This window comes from Galleria mellonella, unplaced genomic scaffold (assembly GCF_026898425.1).
Source record: "Galleria mellonella isolate WM207_F2 unplaced genomic scaffold, CSIRO_AGI_GalMel_v1 utg200, whole genome shotgun sequence".
NCBI lineage: Eukaryota > Metazoa > Arthropoda > Insecta > Lepidoptera > Pyralidae > Galleria > Galleria mellonella.
Genome location: NW_026442034.1, coordinates 576854 through 598819, shown reverse-complemented (window position 1 = coordinate 598819; position 21966 = coordinate 576854). Strand labels below are relative to the sequence as shown.

At 33.2% G+C, this 21966-nt stretch overlaps 1 protein-coding gene across 2 annotated transcripts in view; it reads right to left on the bottom strand.

Moving 5' to 3' along the window:
* Nucleotides 1-21966, bottom strand: part of LOC116413505 (cell adhesion molecule Dscam2) — a 267994-nt gene that overhangs the window by 221958 nt on the left and 24070 nt on the right. For both annotated transcript variants that reach the window (XM_052894224.1, XM_052894223.1), the window contains exon 2: nucleotides 12321-12432. In XM_052894224.1, coding sequence (XP_052750184.1) covers nucleotides 12321-12366 — 46 coding nt within the window. In that variant the 5' untranslated portion in view covers nucleotides 12367-12432. The remainder of the gene's footprint in view (nucleotides 1-12320; nucleotides 12433-21966) is intronic.

Here is a 21966-nt window from a genome sequence, read left to right as displayed (position 1 = left end):
TATTGTTTACCTTCATAAAGTTTCAGCCAATTCAACTGATCGGTTATTTTATAGCATTTTATATGTGATTTTTTTAGATTGATATAACTTTTTTATTTATAAACCGATTGAAATAAAACAAACACCAAATGTTAAGTGAAGTAAACCGCAACGCATTAGTGTAAATCGCATTCAAATTAGTTAAGCCGTTGCTGAGATTAGCGTGCACAAACATACAGACAAACAGCCAAATGGACAAAAATTCTAAAAATAATTGTTTTAGGTTCTATTGTATTTATAAAGCCTAATATAATAGATTTCTTATATATCTTCCATGTACAGACAGCGACCAGTTACCATTTTATTATATTTATTGATTAATTGATTACATTCTAATAGTTGTATAGAGATTCGTTCCAGTTTCTAATATACTATAACAACAAGATAGTTTGTTATATTTCACAATTGGAATGTAATGCGTGACACAAGAAACGTAACACCTTTATCAACATTGGGTTGGATGGTGACACGCGAGACAAATGTATAACGTATTCAGTGACATCTATGTGGGTAAAACATCAGACTAAGAGATCGATGGACAACTTCAAATATAAGAAAAAGAACAAAGATCAGTGACGTGTTACAAAAAATAAGAAAACTTAAATGGAATTGGACTGGACACATAATGAGAACCAACAAAGAAAAATGGACGAACGAAGGATATAATAGAATAATATCCTAGAAATGGGAAAAGACAACGAGGAGGGCAAATCAAAAGATGGGAGGACGATTTACCTAAAGGATGGAGAAAGTCAGCCAGGGATAGAGGAAAGTGGAAGCAATTGGGGGAGAACTATGTCGACAGACAACCTTACCAACATAATGGTTGCTAGTAAGCTAGCTTAGTAATAAGTAGTATGTAAGATAAAGTAAAATTGTGGTCAGAGAATAAAAGCTTTATATATTATATTATTATTATATGTGGGTTACTATTTTTATTTTCAGTGAAAATAAGCTTTCGGCCAGTTTTCTAATTTGAGATGTGAAAGTTTGTGAGGTTGAATGAAAGGATTAATTGAAGTATTAATATGTTTGTGACTCTTTCATGTCTTTATTTATTTATTTATACTTTATTGTACACACTGGTGGTACATAAAAATATATATGACAGAGGTAAGTAAATGTACAGAAGCGAGCTTAACTTTAAAAGAGTTTTTTTTTTATGGGTAAAAATGGTATAGTAACCCCGCCTGCGCTAACGAGATACGCTGGCGGAGCACCAGTGAAGGGTGATAGATGAGAATGAAAACAGGCCAGTTAGCCCATCATGATGAATTCATCAGGAATTAACCATGATAGTTTCCAGGGAGAACCACGAGGAGGTCGACCAGGTTGAGTATATTGCTAGCAATGGGATTCTCCATACCATTTTCATACCATACCATACCATTTTCATCCATCCAAAAAAAAAATCTTAAGAGACCAAATATAAAGATAAGATTTGCCATTGCAGACTTGACTATTTTATGAAAAAAAAAAGTCATTACTAAGTTCACAGCTTAAAAAATTTAAGCTTCTTTACTAATATAATTTTAACTATCTGTTACTAATAAAATGGATCTTGTTATCCGATGTTAAATAAATTTTAATTAGAATAAATAAATAATTCTCAAAATAATTTCAAATCATAATTCGCCCTCTGAAATCCTTTATTTATTTAATATTTCGGATGTAGATATAGAAATAGGAATACACCAATTAAATTAACCCGTTCAATATCGACAGCGGGTCGGTCGGCACAATCGGATTGTACGTGTCACGAGTCTGTGAGATTAGATTTAACGGTGCTCGAGCCGGCTCGTCTCGGCTCCATGCGACAAGGCTATCATGCCGATTGACATGAGACTTGTAAGGAGAGTCAACGCTGAACAGCGTTCATGTGTTAGCACTCGGTCATAGCGTGTCAACTTATTCTATTAACTGATATATTGGACCGTTATAGATTCCTTATAATATTTGGTAATCTTTTATGAAAGAAGAATTGTATGTATGTATATGTGTGTGTGTATATATATATATATATATATATATATATATATATATATATATATATGTATTTGTATGTGTGTATGTATGTATATAGTTTCCATATATTTTGCAAAAGATGCTTTTTTAATTATACAGCACTATCATACCTACTTGTACAACAATTAGTCCATTACCCTAAGGTTGTCTTGAAAAGATTGCTCTCAGCAATAAGACCGCCTTACTGTACTTATACAATTGTATCGTTGTGTTTGTAAATTGTCTTATTTTCTATATTGTATAATGCAAATAAAGTATACTCATTCATTCATTCATTCAAGAAAAGGATTTTTGGTAATAGTGGATTCCGGTCCCCACTGCTAGTTATATAATGGGTAATGCTTGGCAAATTCAAATCCTTTTTAATCAAGCTTGTTATTCAAGTAATCGTTTAGAGTGTAATAGGCATTGTTCAAAAAGCTTTTTTTTTATACAACTTAGAACGGCCAACAAGCTGACGGGCCGTCAGGTGGGTCACCTGATGGAAAGTGGTAACCGTCGGCTATAGACATGAGTATGTGTGAATGGATTGCTGTGTGGACTGTATGTTAGGATTACACATGTTCTTTTATTTATCTTTATCTATAATATACCAAAAATTGCAACAACAGTATTTAATTAATAATTAACCTATTACGTCTTTTATGCAAGTATGTATCGTAAGAGAAGTTGTTTTAGTTGTATTTTACTAGTATTAAATTTAATTATTACATTTTAATTAATATTATATATAATTTTTACTTCGAACTTTCAAAATTTTCTGTCATTAACTTTGATTTTAATTATAACAGGAGTTTCTAGAAAAGTCAATTCTGATAAGTTTTAAATTTATTACTTAAAAATATGCTTTTTAATGTGTCAAAATCATATTTTTCAGATATCCGAAAAAGGTTGGGACGACTCTTTCATGCCATCGCTTTCTTGGAATCTATTATTTTCCCCGACATTTCTGAAAATCCCTTAGCAAAAATACTGCACGCTCACATCTTTAAAGCAATGTGATGTATATTAAAATTTTTAAATTTATAACTACAGTCGCTTAGAAATCTATGCTTTAATATATCAGTATATATATATTTATTTAATGTACAAATTCGTCAGTTTATTGAAAGCTATCGAAAATACTGTTAAAAGACATTATTGTTAAATGTCATTCGTGTTTCAACCGTGAAGCAGTTGTGTTTGCATGGCTGTGTTTCGGTTTGAAGGGTGGGATATGGCGTGAATTTACAGGGTACAGAGGAATAACACCTGAGTCCTCAGGAATGGCAACGCATGGGAGGTATCATGGGCGAAACAGTATACTCTGTTATGTCCATGGTACTGCTCATGTCTATAGGCGACGGTTACCACTGTCCATTAGGTGGGCCGTTAGCTTGTTTGCCATTGTAAGTTGTATAAAAAAAAAAAGACGTTTGTTTAATTAATCTGATAAATTAAAACGGGTGTAATTTAAATTTATATGTAATAGACCTGAAACAACGATGAGTATTTTAAATTTTATTTTTGTACTATATTATAATACAATCTTAGACTATATGGATAGAGCATCAAGTCTCAAAAACGGGTCAACTTTTTGTCAGCTAACTGTCAAATTATAAATTTAGCAATTTTAATTTTAGAGATTCGTTAAGTACATAATATATAACACTTCAGAATTTAGATAAATCTTTAAAAAAGATCATATTTTCTGCAGATTCATTGTACAATATAACAGATTAAAATAATAATACATAAAGCAGTTTGAATAGATACGGAACATAAACTTCGCATTTTGCACGCACCATACCGCAATAATCTGTGGAAAATAAAAAGGGAGGACATAAAAGAACTTTAGATATAGCCTTCGTTATCCCATGCCACATTTACATTATATACTTGGGTAGCTTAAAAATAAACCTTATCACTTCGGCTCAAAGTTTTAATTGTACATCAAATTGTTTGCTTGGTTCGCATGCGAAGGCATTAGCATATAAACAAGAAGTGAGAGACAAGAACTTTGTGTCTTTTCCAGAGCCTCCCCCCCACCCCTGCCCCCGGTTAATGAGAACTGTTTGTGAGCTCATTACATTTTAATAAAGCGCGGGGCGGTGCGTGCTGCTGCTAGACTTCACTTGCCACGACTTATTTAGCTTCCATTAATCCCTCAACAGACGTGTAACTAAGTTGTTTATTGCTATGAACGTAACGTATATGCAATATGCTGTCCCATTCGTGTTTCAACCGTGAAGCCGTTGTGTTTGCACGGCTGTGTTTCGGTTTGAAGGGTGGGATATGGCGTGAATTTACTGGGTACAGAGGAATAACACCTGAGTCCTCAGGAATGGCAACGCATGGGGGGTATCATGGGCGAAACAGTATACTCTGTTATGTCCATGGCACTGCTCATTTCTATAGGCGACGGTTGCCACTTTCCATCAGGTGGGCCGTCAGCTTGTTTGCCATTCTAAGTTGTATAAAAAAAAGTATTTTTTATATTTTGAGTACGGACAAATGTAGAACTTTCCATCATTCATCATCATCATATCCTCCGTTAACTATCCACTGTTGAACATATAAGGGGTATTTTGCCAATAGCTGCTACGCTTGGCAACCGCAGTTAGACTTTGGTGATGTTTTTGAAGGACTCTGCTGTCCATCCCTCGATCATTTAGCTTCCATTAATATCTTGGAATAATTGGACATGAATAGCAACGCATGACGGATATGGGCGAAACAGTATACTCTTTTATGTGCATGGTACTGCTCATGTTTATACGCGACAGTTACCGTTTTCCATCAGGTGGTCTGTCAGCTTATTTGCTATTCTAAGTTGCATATAATAAATTCTGAGGGATTTTTTATACACTGAATAATAGCATGTTGTAATAAGGTTCCGAGTTTGTTTTATTCCTTCAGTCACAGCGGCCGGTCGGCTTCGTGGCGTGGGCGTCATATTTACGACGCCATATTTCATTGTTTATAAACATTTTATTTATCGCATTTCCGTTATAACCGTACACATGCGATCACATAAATTGTAAATATTTTAATTTAATTACAATTCATGGTTCGTGGTTTACAGTTAGGCATAATTGGTTTGCCATTGTCACAGTATGGTATTAGGGAGTGTGTATGGACAGTTAACTATATTTATTTTAACTGTGCTATGACCATTTCTCCTAACAGATGAACGATCTTTATATAGTTAGTTATGATTTATATATTTATTAATTTAACATATACTATGTATAGTTATTTATAAATGTATTGTTTGAAGGGTGGGATATGGCGTGAATTTACTAGGTACAGAGGAATAACACCTGAGTCAAATTCAAATTCAAATTCAAAAATCATTTATTCATGTAGGACATTTTAGCCGCTTATGAACGTCAAATTTTTACATTATAATTTTATATTTTCCCTACCGTCCAGTTCGGTATATAGATCCAATTGAGAAGAACTGGCAAGAAACTCAATTGAATTACTTTTTTTTTTTAAAGCCAGTCCTCAGGTATGGCAACGCATGGGGGGTATCATGGGCGAAACAGTATATGGTACTCTGTTATGTCCATGGCACTACTCATGTCTATAGGCGACGGTTACAACTTTCCATCAGGGGGGCCGTCAGCTTGTTTGCCATTCTAAGTTGTATAAAAAAAAATGTGATTTATGTGTGCATATTTTATATTTTATATTTATTTAATTTATATTTTTTTTTAAATCTATGCACCGCCATTTATACTCTTTGTTTATCGTAACGGTTGACTGGTAGAGAATGCCATCAGGCATAAAGTCCGCCCTGTAGACATTTTCTAATGTGTCAAAATTATAAATAAATAAATAAAAATCTTTAAACTGTTAAGCAAATATTATATCCAGGGAGAGGAGATTGTTAGTTAAGGTTTAACAACCCCATTGATAGCAATATAAATCAATTTCGTCTAAAAACTATGGTGATTAGTTCATGGTGAATTTGTTACCATGAGCCAACTGTTCTGACTTCGTTCTTATCTATCGTCACTCCCTAATATCTCGGTAGTGCGAGGTTTTAGGGAGTGACGGTGGGGTGGTGGAAAGTGATTGTTAGTAATGAGATTTAACAACCTCATTGCTAGCAATACAGCCTATCAGGTCGACCTCCACGTAGTTCCCCCTGGAAACCACAGTGGTTAATTCTTATTCAATTAGTGACTATAGGCCAACTGACCTGTCATCATCCTCACCTGTCACCCTTCACTGGTGCCCCGTCAGCGTATACCGATAGCGTAGACAGGGCTACCATTCCCTCTTCACCCATAAAAAAAAGCACAGGTGGTTTTCATCATTGTCTATCAAAAAAATGTTATTCTATCTCATATTTGTTGTTTGAAATTTAATGTATAATTTGTTATTTTGTAATCCAATTTCTTTAGTGATTATTTTCATTGGTCCATAACTATGTTTAAACAATAATCGAGCGTTAAATCGAAATCCTAAAATCGATACCAATTTTGGCGCCCATCAATGTTAAAGTTATAATTTAAATCTCGTTAATTAATATATAATTATCGGTCCGCCAGACAGCAATGCTCTTTTAACAAATTCAGTTTATAACAAGGTACAATTAAGAGTTGCTAAACTTCACGGCTTAAGCGGTAACTTGTAGTCGACCCCTAATTGGCTGCAGTTTCCTGTTCATGTTAAATCCACGGATTAATTCTTGTTTTATTAATAAAATCCAATTACAGATATTAATATTAATAATACACATTTTTAATCCTCTATAAACGTACGTCGTGCATCTATAAAGCGGCCGTCCATTGTTATAGAACAAAGAGTGTCCTCGATGAGATTTTTCATCGAGCCGCCTGTCAATTAACATGTAAATCGGAGCGACCCGACGTCAGTCGATTCCGGTGACGTGGCGGATGTTATGTTTTGTGTACAAATTTTATTTAGTAAACGGATTTATTTAATAAAACGTCCAGATCCGTGGTCAATTCGCCCTTATTCGGGGGGCCGGCCGTTTAATTATTTTCGTGCACTGAAATATAGGTGTGACGATTTTTTTGGCAGCTATTGTACGTATTGTGGTTTTAATTAGTTTTAATTAGTTTTTATTACTGTTATTAATATAGAAACTTTTTTTTTTATTATGCTTGTTTGTTCAGGGCTGGCGATGTGCACGTGATTACACTGTTGTTTCGGACTATAAGCTATTATTTTGATTTCTAACAGGTGATCCGTACGCCTGATAGCCTGATGGTTATATTTAAATTAATGTTATAAAGATTTGTGTATTGACTTTTTCTTTTTATTATTGTTATTTCAACTGTTAGCTGTCTACTGCGGAATAAGTCTACCCCATAAGGGAAGTTTTGCTAGTAGTTGCCACGCCTGGCAGGCGGATTAGCAACCGCAGTTAGACTTTTAGAGATGTTTTAAGAGGGACACTGCTGCCCATCCCTCGCCCTCCCTTAGTCGCGACACTCATGGAAAGGAAAGGGGTGGCCCATTCTATGTCGGTGCACACACGGTAACTTTTTTTTTGTAATGGATAAAAAAATGCGGATTTCAAAAATTCTTTCACCTATAACTGCATTATTAGCGAGTAGAGCTGAATTTTATTGATAAAAGAATGGTTCAGAATCATATATATATATATATATATATATATATATATATATATATATATATATATATATATATATATATATATATATATATATATATATATATATATATATATATATATATATATATATATATATATATATATATATATATATATATATATATATATATATATATATATATATATATATATATATATTTGGTTAAAAAAGAATTTTCCAAATAAATTTAAAATTGACGAAATTATGAGGTAACAAACAACAAGCAGTAAGTGCTTTATATTATTCTTAATTTCGTGTATAATATAGTATATGTCATATATGTGTAAGTATCATATTTGTTATTCATATATATTTATTCGTTTATATATGTAATTTTAGTATGTATGTATATCAATAATTAGTAGTACCGCATTCGTGTATTCTGACATTTCCCTATGGTTGACTGGGAGAGAATGCTTTTAGCATTAAGTCCGCCATGTACACATAATTGTACTAATGAATAAATAAATAAATAAAAAAACATTAATCACAATGGAGTCAAATAAATGTTATGTGAAATGTCAAGGTATCTATTTCTAAAAGTGTAATTAAGATTTTAGAATAATTATTGTATTATATCATTATGTACTAAAATTAAAGTAAGTTCTTTTAAAGACTATTAATTATATTGGTTCTTAGAATAATTATTTGGCTGTAAAATCGAATTGAATTTTTTGTTACGTTTTGTTTTGTTTACGATAATGATTACAATGATTTGGTTTGACTTATCAACTAACCAGTGATACGGACATTCGCAAAATAACATACAATTCAGTAAAATGTTAAAGCAGAGATTAATGCTTCAAAGTTGACTAAAATTTTTCGAGTTTAACATTTATATTTGAAAACAATGAATGCAACAAAAAAATATTTTATAATATAAGGGAGATTGTTTTATCCAATCGATGTTCTTTCATTTTGTTTATTAAAAATATAAAATCGAACAAAATAAAAAAAAAATCTACATGAAAAAGTAAATAAATGCAAGATAGAGAGCAACGTATTTCAGTTAATATTTTTTCTTCCGAGACAAAAAAGGATGGAAATGCGGAAAGAGTTAAATCCTTTATGATTCAGGACCGGAGTGGGCCACGGGGGTGTCACGCGCGTCAAATTGAATGTGATTTTAACTGAGCTCTTTTAGTACCGTCTGAAGGAATATTATTACCCGCTGTATAATAAGTAAAGTTGAACAGTGCCTGCGGGGACGCGCCTCTCTCTAACAGATTGATTAATTTCTGGAGTATTTTGAACTTTTGCGGATTGGCGGCAGTGATAATTTTGATCGGGATTAGAAACAGATAACTTTTAACTGTATTTTCTTATATATAACTTTTAATCTTATTCTCCATAAGATAAGTGTTTTTTTTTAACTGCAATGGTGGTAAGGAAGTAAGATAAGATAGATAGATAAGATAGATAGATAAGATATATTTATTTAACAAAGTATGTTTGTATTAGCACAGAATTTATCATTGCTTCCTACACTAGGCCGAGCCTGTCCTGTAGGAAGCAGTACTCGCGTTATCATATACATGCATATAGATATTAAACATAGGCTTTTTAGCAGTACTGACAATTGTGTAACTAATTTGTATAATGCAATTATTTCATTTAGATCTCACCACCAATACACATATATGAATAAGTATTATGAATGTGTGTGTGTGCATGCGTGTGTGTGTGGTGTATGTGGTGTGTGTGTGTGTGTGTGTGTGTGTGTGTCGTCATAATTCATAGATTTCAGATGTTCGCTTACTTTTGATTTTGTTTCTTTTAGGGTACAGTTCTTTAGATTGTAAATTTTACTAATTTTATTATATATGAAGTAAGTATATCGTCCACAAAATGGCTAACAGACTACTGTAAAAGTTTGCAACATCAGGGGTATTGCGTGCGTGTTGCCGAACTTATGAACTCTTTATAAAGACCCCATGTCTGTATAATAAATATTGTCAGTATTTATAATAGCAATGTGAAAATAATTCTCAAATCGTTGTTTGTATTGAATTGAATTTATAGCAAACATTCCTTATATATTTTTTTTATTGAAAAATAACTGTACGTTACCTATTGAAAGGCGAGCTCATTGAAATTTTATTATCATTTCTTTACAACTTATTTTATAAAGAATCGGAAATGTAAATAATAAATTTATTTATTCATAAAAAATGGATACTTAATATTTTTTTTTTCTTTGAAATATATCAAAAATACATTGCTTTGACAAAAAAGTAATATCTCTTTAATAACCTTGAAGAAAATAAGTAATAAATTTAGAAATGTAAATAATAAATTTATTTATTCATAAAAAATGGATACTTAATATTTTTTTTTTCTTTGAAATATATCAAAAATACATTGCTTTGACAAAAAAGTAATATCTCTTTAATAACCTTGAAGAAAATAAATAATAAATTTAGAAATGTAAATAATAAATTTATTTATTCATAAAAAATGGATACTTAATATTTTTTTTTCTTTGAAATATATCAAAAATACATTGCTTTGACAAAAAAGTAATATCTCTTTAATAACCTTGAAGAAAATAAATAATAAATTTAGAAATGTAAATAATAAATTTATTTATTCATAAAAAATGGATACTTAATATTTTTTTTTTCTTTGAAATATATCAAAAATACATTGCTTTGACAAAAAAGTAATATCTCTTTAATAACCTTGAAGAAAATAAATAATAAATTTAGAAATGTAAATAATAAATTTATTTATTCATAAAAAATGGATACTTAATATTTTTTTTTCTTTGAAATATATCAAAAATACATTGCTTTGACAAAAAAGTAATATCTCTTTAATAACCTGTTTTTTTTTGTTCCATTTTAGTTTGTCTAAAATTTAGCTTGGCTTAATGTAAAGAACAAAATAAAATTATATATTCACAATTGTTATTAAATTATATATGTATGTATTTTAGCTTCATTCTATATTTTTTATATATAAATAAATTCGTACATAAATTATGAGGATTAATAAAGGAAATCTTTATTTTAAATAATTTCTCTAAATAATAACAAGAATAACTTTTATGTTCGACTTTAGGTTAATATTTTGTTACCTATTTTCGGAATTCTTCTGTAAAAAAATGTCTCTTATATCCGGTTAATATCATTACGGTGTTGCCGATATAACTAATGGCAAGATAAAAGTATACCAAAGCCTTACTGCGGTTGCCAACCCACCTGCTATGTGTGGCAACTACTGGAAAAAATATACTGCTTTACCAGCGGTATACCACTGGTAAAGCTATATAGAGGATATGTTCATCAGTGAATAGTTGACGGCTGACATGATGATGAAGGTAAAAGTATGGAATCAATACCCAGCAGCAGTATTTCCAAACAGATACGACATTTAAACCTTCAATAAAAGAACATATTCATTTATTTATTTAATTAATCTATATTTTTTCTAATGCAACATAAAGTGCCTATAGGCGACAGTAATTATTTACTATCAGGTAAGCCACATGTTCGTTTGCCCTTATCTTATATAAAAATATGAATTATGCTAAATAAATTGCCGATACGATAACTTTTTAAGTCAGTAACTCTACAATCGGTAGAGTTACCGATTTTAATAGGCGACAGTAATCATTTACTATCAGTTAAACCGCATGTTCGTTTGCTCCTATGTTATATAAATAAAAAATGAATTATGCCAAATATATTGCCGATACCGATTGTAGAGTTATCGATTTTAAAAAGTTATACGCTCTGCTTCTGAATGTTTCGAAGTCTAATTTGTACAGAAAAGCCACTACGAATAATTCGTTTAATATTTTTCCGGTTATTGGTAGGAAATGTTACGGAAAATGTACAGATCTACTATTATATTTTTTTCGCGACATTATTATTTTTAATTAGCATGCAAATACTCAAAAAAAAACTATATTTTTTAGTACCACTTAAACCTCTTGGGCTTGTGTGTGATACTTTACATTTCGTTCTCAAATGTCAATATTTACATTAATATTCTGCTGTTTTAGCAAGGTTGGACAGTTAATACGCTTTTAGTTTAAAGTTTATGTTTTTAACAGTGATATGTTAGTAGTTAGTGTTTTGAAAGTCGGTAAGTAGAGAATTTACTAATCGCGGTATGAGGTAGGCGCTCGTTCGCTCGCCATAGTAGTTTTTTGCTCGAGTAGTGACCAGCTTGTTTTGCGCTTATTTCATTCTAGGTGAAAATGAAAAAACTTGACTTGTAATTATCTCCATATAGTTTGTTTTTAATATAAATTAATGAAAATTTAATCAAATGAGTAATAAAGTCGACTATAAGATAGTCTACTATTTTTTTTGCAGGGGGCAAACGAGCGTGCGGCTCATCTAATGGTAAATGACTACCGCCGCCCATGATCACCCACAACATCAACGTCATTGCAGGTGTGCTGCCAGTCTTTTAAAAAGGAATATGTTCTTTTCTTTAAGCTAAGATATCGTACCTATTTATTAATAGCACATATCAAAAGTCAACTAATTGGTTGAATATTTAGGTTTATTACTAATTTTATGTAATTAGTATTTTAATAATTATTTCAATAAAACTTGGTTTCCTTTGTTCCATTAAAAAAGAGTATAATCTTATACAGCAACTCACCCATAGCATAGAGGATGATGAGGGCTGTCACGACCCAGGAGCACATGTTGGCAGCACTTGGCTATCGGCTTACATCGCTCACGGTGAGCCCTCCCGTCACATCGGAATTTATCTGAAAAAAAACGCTCTGATCAGTGAAAAGATCGATCCTAGTCTAAACTCAAAAAAAAAGGCGATTGCTTGGGTACCTCTGTCCCATTCGTATTTCAACCGTAAAGCAGTTGTGTTTGCATGGCTGTGTTTCGGTTTGAAGGGTGGGATATGGCGTGAATTTACTGGGTACAGAGGAATAACACCTGAGTCCTCAGGAATGGCAACGCATGGGGGGTTTGCCATTTTAAGTTGTATAAAAAAAACCTCCAATCAAACTGTTCATAACTACTCCTCTCCAGCCAGAGGTCGCCTGGAAGAAATCGCTTTTAGCTCGAGCGATAAGGCCGCCTATTGTTTTTTCACTGTCATCATTTAGTATAATTGTTTGTATCTACAATTTCTTTTGAAAGAAACAATAGAGAGTATCTATAGATATCGGGGTGATACTGATTTTACCCAATTACATAGACTACACGAAATTACAATATCAACAATAGAATCAATATCTACCAGAGGGAGATTTTGTACAAAAGTCGATTGCTTGGGTACCTCTGTCCTATTCGTGTTTCAACCGTGAAGCAGTTGTGTTTGCATGGCTGTGTTTCGGTTTGAAGGGTGGGATATGACGTGAATTTACTGGGTACAGAGGAATAACACCTGAGTCCTCAGGAATGGCAACGCATGGGGGGTATCATGGTCGAAACAGTATACTCTGTTATGTCCATGGTACTGCTTTTGTCTATAGGCGACGGTTACCACTTTCCATCAGGTGGGCCGTCAGCTTGTTTGCCATTCTAAGTTGTACAAAAAGAAATACTAATTATGAGTACTTAAATATATTTTTCTATTTGTATTACAGTATTTTACGTATTCCCTAGAGAATAGGGTATCATATCCATTAGTGAATGATTCAATGAAGTTACTATGATGTTAGCGACAGTCAAATTTTATTTATGGCATTATATTATTACAATAGACTGGAAGCATTACTTTTTATTATATACTAAGCAATTTCGCTAATGGCATTGTGTGATATGAAATATTTTTGTATAGTTAAGTAGATGTGTTTTGCGGAAGATACTGCCTAGTAATCGTATATTATTTAAGGTTGTGTTTTACGTAAAATAAAACGACTTCAGTTGTGACAAAGTTATTTTGATTCAAAAACTAAACTATAGAACCGATGTTGATAAAATGTCTATAAAACAATCTATAAGTACATCCTTTCACATAAAAAATATTCCAAAACGGTTCATAATTGATATTTATTTATTTATATACACTTTATTGCACCAAGTAGAAAGAGAGATAACAAATACAGTAAATATTAATGAGAAGCAACCGAATTGAGAACTTCCTTCTTTTTGAAGTCGGTTTTTTTATGGGTGAAAATGGAATAGTAACCCTTCCTTCGCTATCGGTATATACTGGCGGGGCACCACTGAGGGATGATAGGTGAGAATGACAGCAGGTCAGTTAGTCTATTGTGACGAGTACAGCAAGACTTAATCTTAATGTTTTCCAGGGGGAACCGCGTGGAGGTCGACCTGATAGGGTACATTGCTAGCAATGGGGCCATTACACCCCATTACTAACAATCCCTTTCCCCCTTTTTGAAGTCGGTTGAAAATAATATGAAATATTATAATTATTTCTTGTAATTGTTTATATTTATAATAAGTTTACTACTGTAATCTTTTGGAGGAAACAATAAAGAGTATCTATCTATCTATCTAACTGTTGAGTTAAAGTTTAATTTTGAATGTACATTACTTAATCACATTTAAATGGAAAACCGATATGAATGAATTTTTATGTACAAAATCCTAGATTTTGTCTTATTCACATAGTCGAGCTAAACAAAAATCAGAAATTTTTGAAATACTCGGTAAATCATCGATGCCTATTAATTCCTCTCGTAAATAAGAAAAGTAAATAATATCTTATCAGTTCAGGGTACGCTAGGGCTGATAAAAGGAAGGTAAAAATTAAAAAAAAATCTAAATATGGGATATTTTTTTATCCAAATTCAAGTAGATGATGCCGCGAGATATTGCTATAAACGATGACCTTTAACTCCATAAATAGTTACAAATTTACAGAAGGCGTTAGATAAAAAATAAACAAAGAAAAATAGGAATTGTTCAAGTTATTCCTACAGAAAATGTTTAAGTTGAAAAATTAATGGTCTGATAAGAGGTAATTTAAATACGCTACATTACAAAGGACTCGTGAAAAGCATACTACAATACGAAAAAGACTGTAATTTGTCTTTTATTTTAAATGTTTTTTTTTATAAGATAACCTTTATATTAATTTATATTGCCTAAGGCTTTAAATAATTATTTTATGTACTTATAATTTAATTATTATAGCAATTATTTTAAGAAGTTTTGGGAGACTTTGTACAAAAGTCGTTTGTTTGGCACCTCTGTCTCATTCGTGTTTCTACCGTGACGCAGTTGTGTTTGCATGACTGTGTTTCGATTCGAAGGGTGGGATATGACAGTTTATTTACAGGACACAGAGGAATAACACCCGAGTACTCAGGAATGGCAACGCATGGAGGGTATCATAGGCGAAATAGTATACTGCGTTATGTCCATGATACTGGTCACGTCTATAGGCGACGGTTACCACTTTCCATCAGGTGGGCCCTCAGCTTGTTTGCCATTCTGAGTTGTATAAAAAAAGTTTAATACTTGAATACTAAAGTAAATAATAGTACATAATTATTATATTCTTTAATTGACTGTTAAATATAAAAAAATATGTTATCTTTTAATAGATATGTCACAACATATCTATCACTGTATTAATATATTTATGTATATGTATGTATTTTGTAAATATTTATAATAATATTCGGTATTTTTTTTAAAACTTAGAATGGCAAACAAGCTGACGGCCCACCTGATGGAAAGTGGTAAGCGTCGCCTATAGACATGAGCAGTACCATGGACATAACAGAGTATACTGTTTCGCCCATGATACCCCCAAGCGTTGCCATTCTTGAGGACTTAGGTGTTATTCCTCTGTACCCAGTAAATTCATGACATATCCCACTCTTCAAACCGAAACACAGCCATGCAAACACAACTGCTTGACGGTTGAAACACGAATGGGTAATGGTATGATATTTATGTCAATTTATTACAGGTAACATATACAGGTAAATTTAATTTTTTGTGTAATGTACGTTCTTCACTATTGTCCTTAAACGTATTCTATTTTTACATAATAGTTAGTTAGTAGAGAATGCCATACGGTATTAAGCTAGCCATTTGTACAAATTTTATTGAGAAATACAGAACAAATTAAATTAATTAATACTGCATTCCGCAAAAAAAACTGCATCTTTCATTGCGACAAAATTCAAATGGACACAACACGAAAATTAACTCTATCAATTTTAATATAAATTGCAAATTAGCGTAACATATACAGCTACCTAAATAAAATACATTTTACTGAACTGGCTACTACGAGTATTTTATGAAACTTCATATCATAGGTTTTTTTATGGGTGGAAATGGTATGGTAAGGGGGAAAGGGATTTTCAGTAATGGAGTTTGACAGCCCCATTGCTAGCAATATGCCTTATTAGGTCGACCTCCACGTGGTTCCCCCTGGAAACCATCGTGAACAATTCTTGTTGAATTCGTCACGATGGGCTAACTGACCTGCTTCATCCTTACCTATCATCCTTCACTGGTGCCTCGACAGTGTATACCAATAACGCGGGTGGGGTTACCATTCCATTATCACCCATAAAAAAAAGTGGTATGGTAACCCCGCCTGCGCTAACGGGATACGCTGGCGGAGCACCAGTAAAGGGTGATAGATGAGAATGAAAACAGACCAGTTAGCCCGTCATGATGGATTCATCAGGAATTAACCTTGATAGTTTCCAGGGGGAACCGCGAGGACGTCGACCTAGTTGGGTATATTGATAGCAATGGGATTCTCAGTCTCCATTACTAACAATCCCTTTTCCCCCCTCATATCACAGGTTAGGTCACAATAAACTATTAGAATTATTTTATTTTATTTCACTGCCATTAGTATACATAAAATATAAATTAATTAAGAAAAATTTTGATATGAAATTAGACTAAGAGGAGAGAGGAAGATAATCTCGTAAGATTTTAAAATTATATACTGATACTGACAATATTGATTTTTATTCTGAATTAAAACAATCATAAAATTATATATATAAATTATTTATATTATTATATTCGATATTCATGTAATTAAATTATTTTTTAGATGAATGAAAAGAAATAAATATATGATTTTATGCATAACCTGTAAGGTCCCACTGTTATCCTAGTTTCTCTCCATAACAAGAGAATATTGGTGTAATATAATGTACCAGAGGGAAAAGGGATTGTCAGTAATGAGATTTGACAGCCCCATCACTAGCAATACACTCTTTTAGGTCGACATTCACGCGGTTCTCCCTGGAAACCATAGTGGTTAATTCTTGTTCAATTGGTCACTATGTGCCAACTGACCTGCCTTCATTCTCACCTGTCACCCTTCACTGGTACTCCGCCAGCGTATACCGATAGCGCAGGCGAGGTTACCATTCTATCTTCACTCATTTAAAAATATAATGTACCTGCTGGAGTGCCGCGGTATCCCTGCAATCTATTCAAAAATGCGACTTGCAGAACAAACTTGGGTCGGGAATCACCTGTCGCTTGTATAACGATATTGTCAAAACCATGCCTGAACTTGATATTCACTTTGACAGTAACTCTGTGTTCATGTCTAAAGTAAAAAGTTTATGTACCTCGCCATTATGTTTTGTTTTATTTTTAATTTAATTTAAATTTAATTCAATTTGAATTGTTGCGTGTCATCAGATGAATGTAAATAATCTAATCCACTAATGTATTGTATTGAAATGTTTCGCTATATCTTATGTCGATGACCCTATAAATAAATATATAATATAACCGTTACCTATTTATGACTAAATATATAACATTTCTCTCGTTACTGCAACTATTAATCAGGAATTAATGCTAAAATTTTAGCATAAAGTCTTTTTTTTTAACAAACTTAGAATGGCAAACAAGCTGATGGAAAGTGGTAACCGTCGCCTACAGACATGAGCAGTACTATGGACATAACAGAGTATACTGTTTCGCCCATGATACCCCCCCATGCGTTGCCATTCCTGAGGACTCAGGTGTTATTCCTCTGTACCCTGTAGATTCACTGCCATATCCCACCCTTCAAACCGAAACACAGCCGTGCGAACACAAATTCAAATTTTAACTGCAGAAATAGGTCTAGAGGAATGGTGCTTCAAAATCGACTCTATTGTTGCCAACTTTGTATGATGTTTGCATAAAACAATTAGACCTCATCCGATCCCGGTATAAATCTTCGCGGCGGTCATAAATCTTTGTGACGAGTTTTTAAAGTAGCGCCGTGTCTTGATAAATGGCTGTCTGGTGTACTCCTCGCAGTAACGTCGAGTGTACATTGGTGCATGGTTTTAGTATTTTTTTTATGACGTTTTTATATCTTAACTTCATGAAAAGTAGACAAGAGCGTCGAGCCCCAACAGTTTATTGCCGTCGACTACAAAACAGTGAATGCAAATGCGAATGTTTATGAAGATTATTTTTATGTTTTTATAAATACTACTGTGAGTTGGGGTGGGATGGGGGGGGATGAGAGATTGTTAGTAATCCAAACTACCAATCCCAGTTACCAATATAAGGTATATTGCTAGTCAGATCTAAGAACAAGGAATTACATAGAAGGAGTGATAAAATTGTTAATTCATAGCAGGCTAGCTACTTTTTTTTAACGAGGGGAAAATCTTCTGAAAGAGACCCACCGCCAGCGGGATGGCGATGGGTACTGTGGGATTTTTACCCACTAAAAACCACCTCGGTATTCCTCCCAGCGCCGTGTGCCGATGACGAGGGCTCACGATTTGCAGTCGTCAGCGGTCAGTCAGTGCAGGCGTCACCAGCAGCGCTGCCCCCTTGACGGGGCCTCTCCGAGCGCACCGACTCCCGAACCTCCTGTCTCTCGGGGGCTTTGGATGATTCCCGCCATCCGCAGCCCGGAGATCCAACGGTCGTATAACCCTACCAAATACAGATACAACCTGCTTGCATACCTTCTACATAAACTGTGTCCAATATATAATCTAGTAATGTAAAATTTGTCATTGATAAATAATTGACATATCAAATTTTTTCTATACACTAGCCTGTTATGAATTGAGAAAAAAGCAACTGCTGGTGTATCTTTCGTCTTCTTTTTACTAATTATATTTGCATAAGAAGAAAGGCGACCATATGGTTTACAATTTTTATTTTGTCATTCCTTCTATGTATCCTTGTTCTTACAGTCGGATCGATCTATATACATGTCGTGTCCATGGAAACAATCGAACTAAATTCTAAGTGTATTCGTCATGATGGGGTACTGACCTGCCTTTTCACTCTCACTTATCATCCCTCATTGGTGCCTCGCCAGCGTATACCGTTAACGCAGTCGAGGTTACCAATATATTGTCATCCATCAAAAAAATAATTCTGTGGATATTTTGTATATTTATAAATATATCTATGATTATTTAATCACAGTTAGATATTATTCAAATCGTTTAATTAACACATATTATATAATGACGCAGAAGGAAAGAAAGATGCTTGAGGCATTCGAAATGTGGACATGGAGGAGAATGGAAAGGATAAGCTGGACAGAAAAACTAACGAACGAGGAAGTCCTAAAAAGAGTAAACGAGAAGAGAACATTGATTGAAATAATAAAGAATAGAAGAGGCAAAATGCTGGGCCACCTTATACGACATGACGATTTTTTTAAGAGCATAATAGAAGGAAAGATAGAGGGCAAAAGAGGAAGAGGAAGACCGAGGATTAACTACATGGGACAGATAAAGGAAACACTAGGCGTCATGTCGTACAGGGAGATAAAGGATATGGCCTGGGACAGAGCTGGCTGGAGGAAGATGCAAGAATTAGTTGCACCGACAAGAGGAAACTCTTAAATGAAAATGGATTATATAATATATCAATTTATTTATTTTTAATGTTCATAGTTACTTCAAGTTATATTTCTAGTATTGCCAAAATATCAGAAGTGCCATTTCTCTACTTTAAATTCAATTTATAGTATTGAAAGTTTAGTTAGTTTGATTGAGTTATCGAAATATTTCTCTGTTTGTAAACATTGATATTGTTGGCGATCGGCCGATGGAAACTTCTTTACTTTACTCCCTTTACTTTTTTATAGATTTACTAGCTGACCCCGTAAACGTTGTTTTACCACTTATTGCGAAATATAAAAATTGCGATTAACAGACAGGGGTTGATCGTAAAACGATGAAAATTTAAAGTTGTGTGTATTTTTCAATGCTAAATCATAATAAAATAAAATGGGAAAAATTTGGTAAAAAAATTAAAAAACATTTTTTGGGGAGGGTCACCCTTATCATTGAGGGGTATGAAAAATAGATGTTGGCCGATTCTCAGACCTACCCAATATGCACACAAAATTTCATAAAAATCAGTAAAGCCGTTTCGGAGAAGTTTGGTAACAAACACCGTGACACGAGAATTTTATATATAAGATTATTAGAATAATTGGATTTGTAAATTATATTCATATCTTTGAAATTGTCTTCTTGTTTGATCGCTGTACGTCACATATCTCTCTTAGGTTATATAGACACAGTGTCTCCATACAAATGCTTTGAGAAAAGCGGGTCAACTTTTTCTTACAATTTTGCGTGATAAATAATTATGATTGATGCCATTATAACTTCTATACTTATTTTGTCTTATAATTTCTGGATCTTTTTAAATCGTAAATACTCATTTTATTTATTAAATAACATGTAAAGACACATTGTATGCGTAATTGAATAAAACACTGATAAAAAAACGAGTCAGTTAATTTGATAATTAGTTAACAAAAAGTTGGCACGTTTTTGAAACTTGAGACTCTATCTATACTTTGTACAAAAGTCGATTGCTTGGGTACCTCTGTCTCATTCGTGTTTCAATCGTGAAGCAGTTGTGTTTGCATGGCTGTGTTTCGATTTGAAGGGTGAGATATGGCGTGAATTTACAAGGTACAGAGGAATAACACCTGAATCCTCAGGAATGGCAACGCATGGGGGGTATCATGGGCGAAACAGTATACTCTGTTATGTCCATGGTACTGCTCATATCTATAGGCGACGGTTACTACTTTCGATGAGGTGGACCGTCAGCTTGTTTGCCATTCTAAGTAGTAAAAAAAAAAATCTAATACATACACTTAATTGCTGCCAGAGGACTGAGTCTAGTTTTTATTTCGGCTTTTCGATATTTCTCGGTATATTGAATGAAACGACTGGCAATTAGTAATTGTTAAATTATTAATTGTAATATTATCAGACGCGCCAGCGTTTTATTATGTAATGTATATTGAAATCATGGCAGTGTACAGCTCAACGGTTTCCAATTAATAATAGATGGTGGCGCGAGCCAGGCGAACTTCATTGAATATCGGTATCCCCTTTTAAGGTTTCACTATCATTTTACTTGTTTTATGTATATACTTTGGAAAAAAATCAATGAATTTATTTTGTAATTTAGATCAGAAGAAATGGACGTGACGTATAATATATCCTTCATTTTGCCGGATAATACCCAATAATAAACAGATTTATTGGGTATTATTATATATATATATATATATATATATATATATATATATATATATATATATATATATATATATATATATATATATATATATATATACTACTGAGGTGGCAAACAAGCATACGGCCCACCTGATAGTAAGTGGTAATTAGGTGGAAATTTGATCAAATTGATAATTTTTAATGCGATTTTGAGACTTTATATAAGAGACACTATCTTATCTTTGATGCTTAATATAAAGGTATCGAGCCCTTAAATCTAAGGTGAAACTTTGCCTCCCTTTGTGTGTCCACTTGTATAACGGATTGTGTTCTATAAAAATTGTTTGAAATGACGTCCACAGCCACCTTTTATCATCGCACCGCTCGCTATCGACAGGGAATTTATCCTCACACGCTTGAACCTAAATGATCGCGTACAGTGCGTTTTTAAAGGAATCATCTCCCGGGAACCCTCACGCTGTGGGATAAGTCGAAGTTTTTCTTAGAGATTACAGTATAGAATTCTTCAAAATATACCTATTAAGGTTTCTTCAGGGTCAGCAACGCGCACGTGATATTCCTAGTGTCGCAGGCATCCATAGGCTACAGTGACCGTTTATCATCAGACGGGCTGTATAATTGATTGACATTTTTTGGTATAAAAAATCGGTAAAAAAACTTTTAAGTTAAACGGTTTTATTTTATATGCACTGAAAACTACAAAATAAATAAATAGTTACTTACCTATCAACCTACGTAGGTGATCTCGGTCATTAATGTCTCTGATGGTAGTGGTTGTCATAACATGAACCATGTCAGCGGCCGAAAGGCAGTTCATGAGAGAACACTAACACCAGGGTT